This window comes from Protobothrops mucrosquamatus, unplaced genomic scaffold (genome assembly GCF_001527695.2).
Source record: "Protobothrops mucrosquamatus isolate PMUCROS unplaced genomic scaffold, P.Mucros_1.0 scaffold_211, whole genome shotgun sequence".
Lineage (NCBI taxonomy): Eukaryota > Metazoa > Chordata > Lepidosauria > Squamata > Viperidae > Protobothrops > Protobothrops mucrosquamatus.
Window position 1 is genome coordinate 523,099 of NW_015386287.1, and position 16,063 is coordinate 539,161.

General features: G+C 36.4%; 3 protein-coding genes across 7 annotated transcripts in view; 1 reads left to right on the forward strand and 2 right to left on the reverse strand.

Annotated features, from left to right (window-relative positions):
* Positions 1 to 6,714, reverse strand: part of ATXN3 (ataxin 3) — a 20,741-nt gene extending 14,027 nt beyond the window's left edge. For all 5 annotated transcript variants that reach the window (XR_001549123.1, XR_001549124.1, XM_015826762.1 and 2 more), the window contains exons 1-3: positions 6,682 to 6,714; positions 4,225 to 4,389; positions 3,629 to 3,673 (exon numbers count right to left, since the gene is read on the reverse strand). Coding sequence is in view for 3 of the 5 variants with exons in the window: in XM_015826762.1 (XP_015682248.1) it covers positions 3,629 to 3,673; positions 4,225 to 4,389; positions 6,682 to 6,705 (234 nt within the window). In the remaining 2 variants the exon portion in view is untranslated. The remainder of the gene's footprint in view (positions 1 to 3,628; positions 3,674 to 4,224; positions 4,390 to 6,681) is intronic.
* A 1,216-nt stretch (positions 6,715 to 7,930) lies between these two features.
* On the reverse strand, positions 7,931 to 12,050 carry NDUFB1 (NADH:ubiquinone oxidoreductase subunit B1). The gene is made up of 3 exons (XM_029286336.1): positions 11,832 to 12,050; positions 10,170 to 10,314; positions 7,931 to 8,344 (listed from the first exon to the last, which is right to left on the reverse strand). Exons 2-3 carry the CDS (start codon positions 10,304 to 10,306, stop codon positions 8,308 to 8,310), a joined length of 174 nt encoding a protein of 57 aa, XP_029142169.1. The 5' UTR covers positions 10,307 to 10,314; positions 11,832 to 12,050; the 3' UTR covers positions 7,931 to 8,307.
* Positions 12,051 to 12,193: 143 nt separating this feature from the next.
* The window catches only part of CPSF2 (cleavage and polyadenylation specific factor 2), a 16,069-nt gene continuing 12,199 nt past the window's right edge, over positions 12,194 to 16,063 (forward strand). Inside the window, exons 1-5 of the mRNA XM_015826773.1 lie at positions 12,194 to 12,305; positions 13,678 to 13,861; positions 14,955 to 15,114; positions 15,215 to 15,320; positions 16,022 to 16,054. Of these exons, the coding sequence (XP_015682259.1) occupies positions 13,713 to 13,861; positions 14,955 to 15,114; positions 15,215 to 15,320; positions 16,022 to 16,054 (448 nt within the window). The 5' untranslated portion in view covers positions 12,194 to 12,305; positions 13,678 to 13,712. The remainder of the gene's footprint in view (positions 12,306 to 13,677; positions 13,862 to 14,954; positions 15,115 to 15,214; positions 15,321 to 16,021; positions 16,055 to 16,063) is intronic.

The following is a 16,063-nucleotide window of genomic DNA, read 5'->3' on the forward strand; positions in this document are numbered from 1 at the left end:
TTTTTTTCAAGGACAAGATGTTAACAACCATTTTAAAATGCTAGTAAAATAATTAAAAGTTGAATGACTATCCCAAAGATGTTTTTTCAAAAGGCAACTGGACTTTCTTTGTTCTTCCTTGAAGACATTTCACTTCTCATCCAAGAGGTTCTTCAGTTCTGACTGAATGGTGGAGAATGGAAGGATTTATATTCCTATAAATATTTCTGTATGACACCACCAATCTCCTGTTTACAAAACAGTTCTTTCAGAAAACTAGAAAAAGTCCAGTTGCCTTTTGAAAAAGCACCTTTGGGACAACGATGACTTGGATGACTGAGAATCTCCATAGACACGTTGAGTGACTATTTGCATGAGAGGTATATATCTGAATATCACTGAGTCCTACAAAAACTCAGTACATTCTGCATATTTTGGGCCAAAGTAACCCATTTGTTCTTAAATTTCTTGTTTGAAATACATTATTAGTATAAAACTTGTTTGCCAACTGTTGGGAAATTAAAAAGAGAAATTCACCCTGCTTCAGTCCACCTTCTGTAGAGGAGGAGAAAATAAAAGCAATCTATATAACATGATAATTTTCAGATTAAATCTGCCAGCTACAGTGATTTCAAACTGATACAAATATAGTCAACTTTGGATAGAGTTTACTTTGTTGCTTACAAACTACTGTACTTTGCAGGGCGCATACACTAATTTACATGGTTCTGAAGCCATTGTTCCTTGTTTACTTATTATTTACTTAGCTTAGTTATTACATACAACAATCTATCCCAAAGCAGCTTGCTATAAGGACAAGATAAATAGAGATAGTCCTCAAGTTATAATTATTTGTTTAGTGACCATTCAAAATTATAATGGCAGTGAAAAAGGTGTCTTATAACTAGTCCTCACACTTACAACTGACATAGCATCCTGTCACATGATCAAAATTTGGGCACTTGGCAACTGACATATATTTAGGATGGTCACAGTGCCTTGAGGTCATGTGATCATTATTTGTGACCTTCCCAGTCAGCTTCTAACAAGCAAACTCAATGGGGAAAGCCAGATTTGCTTAATTACTACATGAGTCACTTAACAACTGCAGTGATTTCTTTAACAAGGTAAAATCAGGCATGACTCACTTAACAATGGCCTTGCTTAGCAATTGTCCCAAGTGTGACTGTACGTTGAAGACAAACTAATTAATGACACTGGCATGTTGCAACAGTATGTGGGGATAAGCTTGGGTTATGGGAGGGGGAAAGATGCTGCCAGAGAGAAAGTGGAAAGTTTGTACTATGAGACTTACAAGATTCTGTTAATGTAACCTCACAGTTAAGTAGAATTAGCTCATCTGATCATATTTCCCCATCTCATTTACCTGGAAATGCTGATATTAATTTTGAGTAGAAACCATGTGTGTGTGTTACAGGGTGGATTTGATTTAAATCAGCTAGATTTAAATCATATTTTTTAAAGAACAACTGTCATCTCTGTCCTGCAGCGGCTCCTCCTCTGACCTGCTGTTGACTTACGGACAGTCCCACTCACTTTAATGACACAAGGGGAGGGACGTGGCGGGCAGCAGGCGAGGGGATGCCCGCTAACAGGCGCTGCCATGATGGATTTGAAATGACAGGTACTCTTTAAATGTAAGGACTCGTTCTTGCTGGTAGTTAGAATCTTTAATATTATTATTTGGAAACAAAATGAAGGTTTCCTATTTAGAATAATAAACTGTCAGGTTAGTAAACCAGCAACATCAGAACTGATTTTAAGTTAATAACATATAGTTGGAGAACTACTCAAATTCTTTTATTTAATTAAAACACTTAGAGCCTGGTACAGATACATTTCTTTTCAAACAAGCATACAGTTTGTAGTGTACATAGATTTGCAAAACAATGGGATAAAGAAATATTCCTGAACTTTATGATTTATCTCATGGTTACTGTGAAATTGTGTGAATGCATCAATGCAGTGCATGTTATCTCAGCTTGTAGAGCTTGGATTCACTGAATGAGTTTACCAAAAATGTAAATATTGCAGAATATACAGCCTCATGCTACATAACTAAGCTCCACTTCATGCTGAATAAACTAAATTATTAATGTATCTTAAATAGAAAACTATATTTAGATATTTACTCCAAAAGCATTTTATTAAAATAAATTTGATAAAAATAGAAAAAAATCCGATTTAAATAAAACAAAATCTGATTTTTTTGATTTTCTTTAAAAAAATCATTATTATCCACCCTGGTGTGTTAATGCATATGTGCACACAAGGGGAGCCAGTTTTATCTAGGTAGCCAGTTTGATGTAGTGGTTAAGGCACCAAGTTAGAAACCAGAAGACTAAGTTCTGATCCCACCGTAGGCTTGAAAGCCGGCTGGGCGACTTTGGGCCAATCATTCTCTCTCAGCTCAATTCACTTCATAAGGTTATTGTTATGAGGAAATTAGGAGAAGGAAGGAGTATTAAGTAGGTTTGTTGGCTTGAGTTTTTTTATAAAGGTCATAAAGGCAGGATAAAAAATTCTATATCAATCAATCTCCCGCTGTCTCTTTTACAGCTTGAGAAGTTGGGGAGGTTCCTTTCGGAGTCTCTGTCCCTTATGCAGTCGCAAGCTATGCCTTCTCTTGTTTGATCATTCCCTAGGCCAGTGGTTCTCAACCTGTGGGTCGGGACCCCATTTGGGGTCAATCGACCATTTCATGTGGGTCGCCAAGCAAGGCTGTCCGCCATTTTTTTTGTCCACCATTTTTTTCCCCTTTTCCGGCGGGTGCCTTACCTCCCTTGAGCTGGGCCAGCTGGTGGTCGGCCTGCTCCGTCTCTGCCGCTTGCCAGCTACGCCTCGGCCGGCGCAGGGGGTGGAACCACGCATGCGCGGCGCTCCCGGGCAGGGAAAGTCCTCGACTTACGACCGGTTGGGTAGTCCTCGACTTACGACTGGTTTAGTCCTCAACTTATGACCGGTTTAGTCCTCGACTTACGACCAGTTGGGGTCGCGGCATTAAAAAGGTTGAGAACCACTGCCCTAGGCTGCATCTTTTCTCTCCACCTCCTAAAGTCATTACATATATTTACGTATGCAAAGTTTTCACTTTGTAAGGATCTATTTGGAAATATACTTTAAACATATACCTTACACAGTTCCACTATATTCAATGTACAATACAAAGATTTTTTTTATTAAGTACATGATTATAAAGAAATAAGCTCATCTGTTTGTCCAGAAAAAACTTAATGCAAACTTTTTTAAATCCCAAAGGACAGCTTAACTGGGACAGGACAAAAAATATAAATAACGTATTATCACTTTGCCCTTGAGAAATCAGTCCCATCCTAACATGTAGAAAAATGGTATAAATTATTAGAATGCTAACATTCTATTGAAAATCAGTGGAATTTAAAAGCGATTTACAGAATTGCAATAATAATGTAGGTTCAAAACATAAAGAACTCTCTGTAACCATGGATTTACTTCTTGTACATTTTGGGAGGTGAACATTTACTTTAAGAAATGTATTCACAGAGGACAGCTGTTTCCTAAACAGCTCTAAAATAGGAGCCCAGGGTATTTCAATAAGCATTTTCAAATGTTTAATGAAGTTTTCAAAAATTATAGAGAAACTGCTTACTTGAATTGAGAAGAAACCACTATCATCCATGTTTCCTGAAGGCTGCTGTTCAACAAAGAATGCAAAGGAAAGAAGATTAATTTATGTGCTACAGAAACTTTTGGAAAATCATATGTAGAGAATAAATTCAGTTACTCTTAGTAAATCTAAAACTTTACTCTCTCTAAAAATACTTTTAATGAACCATTCTGAACAAGTGTGACATTCTGGGATTTATTTACAGGTTATGTCAATAAGAAACAACAGATAAACTATGCATACAGACAACACCAGGCAAATACAAGAACCTAGTGGTCAGTATAGTAGCCTTTCTCATTTTGCTCTTTATATACTCATTTGTGGACATCAATTTAAAAGCAGTTTGGGACAAAATAAATTCTGTACCTGAAAAAAGTCTTTAAAAATATTAAACAGGAACTTCACTGAGAAATTGACAGTAATTCTAATATATCTTGAGGATGCTATTCTAGGAAGGAGAACAGATAACTTTACATTTCATCATTATGAAATTCAGCTTCAATATAAACTCTTTCAGTAAGAAAATATATAGAACAAAAGCTGACAAATAAATGTAAATACACCCGAAGAGCTGTTACCTGTAAAAATATTCTATATTCTTCGCTAGAAACTCCACCCTCTGCCATTCTTATTCTCTCTTCTTCATCTAACTGCTGTGCAATAGAAGACAGTTCCACAGGACTGAAATACTCTCCTTGCAGTAAGTTATTCAAACAGTGCTGGGCACACAGAGAACCTTCTTGCTAAATTATGAAAAATTAAAAAAAGAAAAAAATAGTGTTTTCATGTTTATTGTTCAAAAAATAGAGCAAATATAATCATTGAAGTTACCCTGCTTCTATTTTTAGCCAGAGATAGTGAAACAGATACATTGCGATAGTCCTTCGTGATTTCAAGAATTTTTATGTTTTTAACATATTTTGCACTATATTTTAATGCATTTATATCAATTTGAATTATTAAATGAATACACTGTACATGGTGTTTTAAATAAAGCTCATTGTTTTAATTAAAGTACTTAGCTAAAATTATGCACATGCATGCATATGTACTTCTACACATTTATATAAGTATGTACCCAAACGAGTCCAACTAGTTTTGCATGCAATTTTAGAAACACATTCATAATCTTTATCATGTTTCTTAAATCACATCTTTAGTTTTCCAACATACTTTTTTATTGTTCCTATCACATTAAGCCATACATACTACTGACTACAACCTATTTTTATTACCCATTACCAAGAGAAAATATGCACATCAGTCAGCTGTCTGATATATATATCTGGTTTAGTGCTAAAAACAATTTTAATGAAAAATTAATCAAGAAAATCAGAAATATGCATTTATAATATATAACATATATCTGTTTCTAAACATAAAAGTTGCATCTATTCATAAGGACTGAAGTATAGGTAGTAACAAAGCAGAAGAGCTTTAGTAGAAATCATGATCAACAACAGAATCATATTGACTATGATTTAATTAGTCTTCCTGACTGATATAAATCAATATGACCAAACTTTTCCAGCATTAAATACCTCTCAGTATCAGTTGCTAAACAATATAGATGACAAAGTGCTACTACACTCACATTCTGCTTGAAGGCATTTGGTAGCCCTTTGAAGAAATGAGACTAGCCTCTTAATACAGCTCTTCCTCTAATCTCTAAACTAAACATGCCTAAAAAAAGCATTTCTATACATTCCAGTGTAATAAATCTTTTTTTTCTTCACACCAGAGACACCCAACCCTCTGGGATGATAGGGACATGCAACTCTTGGGAGGGGGAAAGCAATTAGCAAATTCGTGTTATGCTTAAAAAATGTTCTTCCTTAATAGCTAGATTAGTTTGACACCATTACTTAATAATGCTATTAAATTCCTGCCCTCTTTCAAAACCTCAGAGAAAAGCTATCGATAGGAAAAGGACCAAAATATATCATCGCCTTCAGAATCAATCTGAAATGTAACATTTTGTCTTCCCAAAAAATTACATCTAGAGATTTCGTACTACACAAAACAAAGATTAAAAAGAAATCTAAACTATTCTCTTCCTCCAGCAGCAATTATTCAGGTTATACATAAAAGTTGAGGTTTAAGAAAAAAAAGGGATCGTATTAATGACAGAGATGCATTGGGCATACACAGTTTCAAAACAACCGGTTCCATCAGCAAGGCAGGAAGCAAAATCACGCACTGTATCATACTGCATGTATAAACATGAATAGCTGAAATGAAACAAGGAGTGTATACATTCCGTGAAATAGAATAAAGCAGTATCTCATTAAACAATGTTAGCGTTTGGTAAGACTAATTCATATGTTCCTGTCCTCCATGTTAAGCTCCCACTTCCTTGTTTTCTGCTCAATGATCCTGCCAGCACGGTTAGGGCGATGATGCTCCGAAAAAAAATTCACTAATAAGCATGGGAGAGAAAACGCCTCCTTGCCCATCACCCAGTTACAGGGGTGTACCCTGAAAGCATTGCCTTAAACCAGTGTTTCTCAACCTTGACAATTTTAAGGCATGTGGACTTCAACTCCCAGAATTCCACAGCCAGCATTGCTGGCTGTGGAATTCTGGGAGTTGAAGTCCACATGCCTTAAAATGGTCAAGGTGGAGAAACACTGCCTTAAACAAACGCGAACGCTTAGCCTTACGAAACAGGCGACAGAAAGAAAACAATTTTTCAGAGCTCCGACTTTTTATCGTTAACAACCACAATCCTCCCCCCCTACCTATTGGAAACCTCACACCTTTCGCCCGCCTTGCCTTTTGAAGTACCTCAGAGTCACAAGAAATTGCCTTTATTCTTTACTCTTCCCCTCTGGGCTTGAATATCAAGTGTAAAATAGTAAAAAGCGGAGATTTTCGTAGACATCCCAGCCTCTGAACTACCCAAGCAACCGAAACAGCGAAGTTTCGCTGCCGGGCAATCTCCCACGCGAGCCGCCTTTCTTTCCTCTCGCTTCGCCCTCTTTTTAACCTCACACACCCACTTTCTTTGAGGGGAGGCAAAAGGCTTCACTTACCCTCTCGTGAAAGATGGCCTCCATGTTTATGTGTCTCCACCACCATCGGCTTCCATACCACATGGTCCGGCCCAGCCAATCAAGCCACGCTCTGCTCCGTGACCCGCTGCAGCCAATCGCCGAGGCCACCGCTGCGCTGACCTGCCTCAATGAGCGCAACAAACGCCTCGGAGCCCATCGCAACGCTCTGAGGTCGTGCTCCGGCGCCTCAGGGCTCCTCCTGAGGGAGGACAGCGGACAGCGCCGGAAGGGGGACCTTGTTCATTCGGGCGGGCTCGCACCGTACCGCCAGCGGGCGACAATAGGAAAAGAACACAACTCTATTTGCGTACTGTATTTTGGTCGGAATAGTAGCACAATAAGAGCTGGAAGGCACCTGTAGGTCATCTAGTCCAGGGGTCCTCAACCTTGTCAACTTTAAGACTTGTGGACTTCAACTCCCAGAATTCCTCAGCCAGCAAGGCTGGCTGAGGAATTCTGGGAGTTGAAGTCCACAAGTCTTAAAGTTGACAAGGTTGAGGACCCCTGACTAGTCCAATCCGCTGAGACTCTACCCCATTTTTGACAAATGGCTGTCCAGTCTCTTCTTGAAGCCTCCAGTGATGAAGCGCCCACAACTTCCGAGAGTAAGCTGTTCCATTGGTTGATTGTTGGAACAATCAACAATTGGTCACAATGGTTTGCTATCGTTGCGGTTTTATATTAACGGTTTTTTCCTTTTGATGTGCTGGGCTGCCAAATGTGGTTTCTTGTCATTCTCTTGGTTTAACGGTCACCAGAACTTTGGCAGCTAAGATGTAGTAGCCCTAGATTTAAAGATTAAAATAATCTTTTGTGGGGTTGTGCTCAGTTATAGTGTGATGAGTACGCATTTGGAAGACTTTAAAACAGGTTAAAGGGGGGGGGGGGAAACCAGGTTACTTTTGGAAGAAAAAGACATCTGCCTACCCAGCCAAATCAACAATGACATTGAATGGAGTAATAGATGTCAGTTTGTCTAACATCCCAAAGACACTTAACTTATGTTCTGTTTTGCTGGGGCTCTTTCAGTAATTACAATTGGCTGGATTTATGATATGTGCCAAAACTGAAAAAATCATAGTCTAGCATACTAAGGTTTTCTAAAAGCACATATTCAATACGGCATATAAGTAACAGAAACCAAATATTTTAAAGAAATAAATATTACAAAATATTATTATAAAATGTAAAGGTATCAATATTTTGTAAAAACAATACATGTTTTAAATCTGTTTCAAAGTACTTTTATTTAAATGCACAAAAAGATCTTACCAATTGTCAAGGAAGAAATTCCAGAAGAATTTATGCAGAAAACATACATAATTTCCGATCCCTACCAACTACAATCCTATGGTTTACAGGATGTAACTATAGCCTCTGAAGCTAACTGTTCAGGTTCTGAGAGACAGTTTCTCAGGAACATTCTGTACCAACCTGCTTAATACTATCACCTGTACTTCAAATTGTATGTTTGAATTACATTATATAGTTGGGGCTACATAGTTTTTTAGTAATCATACTTTGAACAAAGGTAAGACTAGATTCTATTTTCATTATGGAACAATCACTTATTCAAACAAACTATAGGAGAAGCAGTTTGACACATTATTTCCATATGGCATCTTGACCAGGTTTCAATTCCCTATAAAAAGAAAAGAAAATATTACAAGTTTAAAAATAAATTATGCCAGATTAGTACATTATACATTTAAAAATAGGCTTAAATGGATAGGTATTCTCTATATATAATTATATGGAGAACTAGCTTGTTCTTGCAAATATTTCTGAAGTTTTCCCCCCATTTGGTATTTATTTTTTATCCCACTTTTATTGTTTTTTATAAATAACTCAAGGCAGTGAACATACCTAACATACACTCTTCCCCCTATTTTCTCCACAACAACAACCCTTTGAGGTGGGTTGGGCTGAGAAACAGTGATTCGCCCAAAGTCACCCAGCCACCTTTCATGCCTAAGAAACAACTAGAACCCAATCTCCCAGTTTGTAGCCTGAGTTCCCCATATTGTATACATCTAGAAAAAAAGATTATTTGAATTTTCCAGTTGCAAAACCTATTTCGTCCCTCTCCATCCACAGCTGCATGTATGTGGAATAAAATGAGGATATAAATGGATGGAGAAAGCTAAGTCTTCCTTCATTCAATGTACAGTGCTTTGATTTCAGCTGGCTCATATTTCCCCCCAAATTATAAAGCAATAGGAATAGCATTCAGATAGCTACCAAAAAGATTAACTGCAATGTTGTCCAAGATGGTACTCCTGATATAATTGGGGCAGATGATTCTCTCAATTGTGTAACAGAGAAAGCAAGCTAAGTCACCTATTTTTACTAACTGTTCTGTAAATATATTCCAAGGCTAAGCAAGGATTGAAGGGTAAGAGGGAGAAAAACTTTTAAAGCACTAAACAATCTGATACAAAAGTTGAAACTGTTTAAGGAAATTTGCAGCATTTGCAAGAGGCAATATCTTATTTTAAATTCTAGAATTGGGAAAAAAATAACAGGCAAATCTTTCTTTACAGATAAACTTAAAATCAACAGGATAATACAAGCAAAGGAAGTTATGGAAGCAATGGCAAAGGGAACATCCTAATAAGTTTTAGTACAGTAATCAAGAGGTGAAATAATTAAGTCTGCTAATTCACAATACTTATTGAAATATAGGTACGCAACAAAAGTTAGTAACAATGAAAAAGAAAGGAAGGAAAGTCAAGTATAGAAGAAAAAGAAAATGAGGTAAATTTGTCATTTTCTAAAGCCCAAAGTAGCCATGAGTAAAACAAAGGAAATGAGAAGAGGCATTTTTTGGAGCTAAAGTAGCAAAAAATAAAATATAACAAAAGAAAAAAATACTACATAGGAATATGACATTTTCAGAATCTTGTACTTGGTTCTAAACTTTTTAGGATGAAGATAAATACTATTATAGGCTCATAAATAAAGCCGTCATGCAGAGATTCATTTCCATAATCATGGTATCCATGCTCAGAAATACTACTACTCTCCCAAATTCAGAGGGGGTCTACTGCAGCCTACTGATAACAAATTTCTTTGTAAAGGTTGGAAATAGGTTTTTCCCACCATCTTTCTACATATATTTTAACTGAATATTATTTTATATTCTTTTAATTATATATTATGCATGTACCTGTTTCTATTATGAACTTTTTCATCAATAAGGATGAATATCAGCAAGTATGTCTAGGAACATAGTAACCATATTCTGTACTATGTAAAGCTTCAAACCATATTTGAACCAATATTACACATATATTACAATATAAATTCTTTAAACAAAGAATTTAATAATTGTGATCTTTTACACACATAAATGAAAATGCAGCAACAGCTATATGTACCAATAACTTTCCTCAAATATACTTTTCAGAAGCAATTTTATAATCCAGAAAGAAAGAGATTGTAAGAAATCAATTAAAATAATTAACCTTTCATATAATTTGCTCTTGTTTCTGAATATTGCCATTTTCTCATCATTCTTCTTGTCAAAGTACCATCCCACCAAAAATCCTATGGGACACAATGCAAGAGGCCAGTGATCTCGCACCAAGTGGATAACATTCATGGTAGTTACTATGGGGAAAAAAAGGACAAAGAAAGGATTACAAGTAACGGCATATTTTTGCATGAGCATCATTACTTATAATAAAACATGAGACCAGCAAGTTCATGGTTATTGTGAAACAAGTCCTATTGGATTGATGTGAATTAAGGAGGAAACATTACATAACATTTTATGTGGAAAATATTTTATTGTAACTTAAATTTTGCCTGGAGCATAGAAGGTGGTATAGAAGTATCCATAAATGCTGACATTTGTAAAATGATGAAACATGCATGGGGATGTCACAAAGCAAGCTTGCCTCTCACATATGATGCAAATACACAAGGAGCCAAGTTTGTATCAAATGTATCCATCATTTGCCAGGCTTGCCCCCATAGAGACTTCCTTGTAATAGTAGAACAAGTCAAAGGAATTACAGTTGATGAAAAATTAATGTAATTGAAATGTGCAAATCTTGTGCCATAAATCCCAAATAGGATTACAAAATACATACATGCAGTATGTATTTTGACATTATTTACTATATGCCATTTTGTAAATTTAGTGTCATTTACTATAGTATAATACAGGTTAATGAAAAGCCAGAAACAGCTAATAATAGTACTTTGAAGTGTCATTAAAAAGAATCACCAACCTGCCCTTCAATCAGAACTGCAAACATTTCCCTTAACAACTTACCTCATCCAATTAAAAAAAAAAAAACTTAAAAAAAATCTGGGAGCTGCAAAAAACAAAAGGCCACTTTCCACCAGTTTTATCCAGTGTTTTGGTATTGTTTAAGTTTTAATTATAAGTTAAAGTGTGAGATGGGCGGCTATATAAATTGAATCAATCAGCTTTATTTCTAAGAATCTACAGACTCCACCTATATTCTTAGAAAGTAAAAAAAAAAAAAAGATGACTGCAGCCCAATGCTTTGCTTGAAAGTGTGAACAGGCGAATATATATGATTTATGTGAATTCCTTTTCTATTGCAGAGTTGTAGCATTGTGAAATGGGCATTTAATTCCCAGCCTGCTCCAGATACAAAAAAGGTGTCTAGCTCCTTCCCATGGGAGAAGCTTATTACAGTGTTTCTCAACCTTGACAATTTTAAGGCATGTGGACTTCAACTCCCAGAATTCCACAGCCAGCATTGCTGGCTGTGGAATTCTGGGAGTTGAAGTCCACATGCCTTAAAATTGTCAAAGTTGAGAAACAGTTATACTAGGAAGAAGTCCCCTTCCCCAACCTAATTTGCCCAGAATATGATTGTACGCCCTGAGCAACTAACACAGGAATACACCTTATGTGGGCATAGGTGGCCATCCCCTATGATAGGAAGCTACACATGCATCCAGTCTGAATTAGTGATTGAAAAATTACAGTGATAGAAGCTCCAAATCTTCCATGGTATATGGCTTGATACATGACACATCCACTATTGGCAAACCAATGTCGCCTCCAGTCTCCTGAAGATATCAGACGCACCCTCATAACTCCTTCTCTAACTCTCCCTCTCCATTCACCACAAAGCTAATCTTACCGGTCCCGACGAGCTAGGCCTCATCCAGGGTCAACTAAACCCAAAACGACCTCTCAGTTTACCGAGGAGGCTTCGGAAACCTAGGTATCCGGGAGGAACCATTACGGCGAGCGGGAAAAGAAGTGCGGATTGAAAAGCTATTTTACGTCATGCACCTCCCTGGGAGTCCATTTCTTTTTTGGTGGATTATAAATCCAATTCAGGTGGATGATATATGTATGTATTACGATAACATATAGACGGTGCTCCCCCTCTTATCTGGGTAGGGTAGTACAATCCAGATTTCTCTTTCCTCCCGGCGGCTCCTCCTCTTCCAACGAGCTTGCCGGTTTCTTCCCCAAAATGGCGGCAGCGGCGGCGGCAGCAGGAGGCAGGGCCGGGGATGGCTGAGTGGGCACGTGCGGTTTTTTTCTTTTCTCCTTTCAATTCCCCAATAAATGTAGGTGCCCGGAGGTAACGAGGGGTGCTAAATTGGTAAGAACGAAATAAGTGTATCGGAGGGCAGCCGCTTAAGGGATACTTGCCTTTCTCTTACTGGTAGTACAGCTCAGTCCTCAATGAACACGCTTTTCTTCCGGTAAAAAATTACGGAGACAGGTACAACAGCAGAACTCGAGCTTGTGAAAGAAAGGCTTCTCTGCAACTTAAGACACCGAGAATTTCGGCCTGATAGGCAGGATTCCGCGAAGCCCTCTTTAGAGCCCGAAGATTTAGGCCTCATCTCCAAAGACGAATAAGAGTTTCTGTAATAAAAGGCTGCATCTGTCAAACGATAGCCTGTCCTCAGTAAATGGAATAGTTTCTGCTTTGAGTACAGCCTGAGTTTAATGTAACTTTGCTGAGCCACCCGGGTTTTGATGAATGAGTTTGTGTAAGCTTTTTTTTTTTTTTTTACTCCTTGAGATAGAATGGCTTCAATACCATTTTCTTTTTCATTTTTAACTCTGGGTTGATTATTTTGGATATCTTTGGCTGACTCCTCTAATGCCACTGCTACGGATGAAAGCCAACTTGATTTTGTAAAGTTAGAGATAGCTCTAAAGTATTGGATACATGCTTTTGATAAACTTTTGTTTTCTGGTACAAAATATAATGGATGATTTTGAGCCAGTCACTTACACTCAACCCAACCCACTTGCAGGATGGGTTTTGGGGGAGAAAATAGGAAGGAGTAATATGTGTATTTGTTGCCTTGAGTTACTATACTTATTAGATTTTTTTATCTCACCTTTATTTTTTTATAAGGTTAGCAGTTGGCCATTAATAAATAAAAGTACACAGCTAATGCCAGAATTAAGTAAAATATGTCTAACAAAATTATATAAGAGTGAGGAGCATGCATATGCTCCTAATAGTAGGGTTATTTTGAAATACTGAAAATTTCCAATTCTCGGGCTGCATCAAAATGGAGCAGAGCAGACCCTGACAAGTCTGAGGCTTGTTCATATGTTGAATAATACTTTATAGTTACAACCAGGTTATTGTAATACCTGTCAGTAAGTGCTGGATTCCTTTTTTTCTGAGATGAGGATGTATGTGTGTGTGTGCCCTTCCCTTCCCTTCTGGTAACCCTATTTGTCATGTTGAGGAAAAATGATATAATTGTTCTAAGAAAGAAAGCATTTGATTTTATCTCTAATCTATCAAGTTAAAACAATCACAATGAAGTCTTGATTATCATAAATTGATTCATTGATTTGGGGAAATTGCCAGTTTGCTCGTGTGACTGTTGGGATCTTATGTCTGTGAAATATGCTGAAATAATATAGTATTAAGCATCTCTAAATTTTCACAGCTGTATATGTAAACTAACAAAAAGGATTTAAAAAAAATTATTCCTTTATAGGAACTATTTTTGGTGAGAACATTAGGGAAGAAAAAATGACATCAATTATCAAGCTAACAACCCTCTCAGGGGTTCAGGAAGAATCTGCTCTCTGTTACTTACTTCAGGTAGATGAGTTTCGCTTTTTGTTGGATTGTGGCTGGGATGAGAATTTTTCTATGGACATCATTGATTCCCTGAGGAAGTAAGTAGAATTTGACTCAGTTAAAGTGAGCCCTTGAAAAATGTAATGGTTTTTTTGTTATAGCATATTTCTATAACATAAAGCACTTTTGTGGATGTTTAAATTATTAAAATTCTGGTACAAAATTATATCAAGATTTTTTTCCTTACTATATGAAAAAGAATAGGTAGAATAATTCTACTTTATATTGACCAGTTTGACCTTTAAATTTCTTTACTTAAATCAGTAATATATTTAAAATGTTCATGAAGACAGGGACAACAACTGCAGGATCAAATTATAAAGAATAGTCTGTGCTACCTTTTAGGTTGGAATTGTATTTTCTTATAAATGCAAGAAAAGTATGATGATGGTGGAGCAGTTTATTGTACTTCTCAAATACAGAAATAATGCCATTTCCACATGTGGAGATTTTGCATGCAAAATTGTATTTATTAAGAGTAGATCTATAGAGTAAGGTTTTCATTAGCTTTGGTTTCTTGAATATACACTGTAATAATGTAATACATGTAGATTTTGCATTTCTTTGTATAATCTGTAGTCTTGGATGACAGAATCAGCAAGATCTATTAAAAGATAGTGTTTAGAACATTGTTATCAGAATTCAATTTCATCCCTAGAACTACTACTACAAGTTTTTTGAAATATTCCTTTTAAGTGAAACATGGAAGCAAAAGCTTGATTTCTAAGTATTTTTCTATGATGGCCGGTTTCTTCAGTTCATGAATGTTTTCAGTCCAGTTGAATATCCTGTTATAGACAGGGTAGTGCAATTTTGCTAATATTCCCTTTTATTTGAAGATTCTGTTCTGAAAGTCCTCCAGAGCATATTGGGAGAACAGGACATTAGAGACTACAAGATAACATCTCCTTTCTATTGAAAAGAGTATTTTCCCATCTATTGAAGGAGCATTTTATGAGAAGAGCTTATTTCATTGGAAATTTCTCCTTAAAAATAGAACTCTAGACCCAAATTTTATTTTAGATTAAAAGTATCAGTTCTCAAATGATGTACACTATACTGTCATTGAAATACTATGTTTTTTAAAAATAGTGAAATGGGATGTTTTATCCCCTTGTTCTTATTTTATAGACATGTTCACCAGGTTGATGCAGTACTTCTTTCACATCCTGATCCTCTGCACTTGGGTGCTCTCCCATATGCAGTAGGAAAAATGGGATTGAACTGTGCTATTTATGCCACTATTCCTGTATACAAAATGGGTCAGATGTTCATGTATGACCTCTACCAGGTAAAGTTCATGTCTCAATTTTTTAGAAATATGATTTTAAACTTTCCCTCAGTGTAGCTAATTTTAACTGAGAATATATTTTTTCTTTTCTTTTGACTAGTCACGCCATAATACTGAAGACTTTACCTTGTTTACTTTGGATGATGTGGATGCAGCTTTTGATAAAATACAACAACTAAAATTTTCTCAGATTGTCAATTTGAAAGGTGAAAAAGAACACTCTTAAAGTGATGTTATGTCTTATTGTTTGGGATTTATGGGTTTTTTCCTAAAAACTAAATCTTCCTATTATTTTAAACTTAGCAAATGGTTACACAATTGCATGATGTCAAGCTAATCGAAGTACATAACATTCTAATTAAAGTAGTTTTTTCATTAATTTGTCCTTTCCTTGTCTCTGGTCCAGACCTTGTGTTACTGATTTGTGACTACATAGTCCAAGCCACTACTTATCTAAAAATGCTGAAATCCTGAAGTGTTTAGATATATACAAAAAAAATTGAGGGGAAAAGCCATAAGGGATGGACTCCAAGGTCATAATGTTGTGTAAATGCATGGAAGATGGGAGAGGGAGTAGCTATAACAACCCTTGATATAAGGTTCTGTGAGGTCTTAGAATCATTGGTCAGTGGACACCATGGGGTGGATCAGTAGTGGGTAAGAGAAAACATAAGGGAGTAAGGAATAAAGAATTGCTGGATTCCTGATCAAAAGTACTCCATGGGGCAATATTTTATTGCAGAATTCTATTTTTTTCTTATCAACATCAGGAGACATAGATTGTTCCATGAGACTGTTCATTATTTTCATAATACTTGTATGAAAGGGTTTCCTTTCCATTTCTCTCTCTCTATAGCATTATCTTATGTAATTAGGGTATGTATAAAATTGTGTTTTTTTTCTTTAGGTAAAGGGCATGGTTTGTCCATCACTCCATTACCAGCAGGCC

Excerpts from the sequence above, each read along its gene's own strand:
- NDUFB1 (XM_029286336.1), bottom strand. The coding sequence starts at position 10,306 with ATGAATGTTATCCACTTGGTGCGAGATCACTGGCCTCTTGCATTGTGT. Across the intron at positions 8,345-10,169 it reads AAGAGCAAATTATATGAAAG|GGAATTGAAACCTGGTCAAG; the intron begins GTTAATTATTTT and ends TTCTTTTTATAG.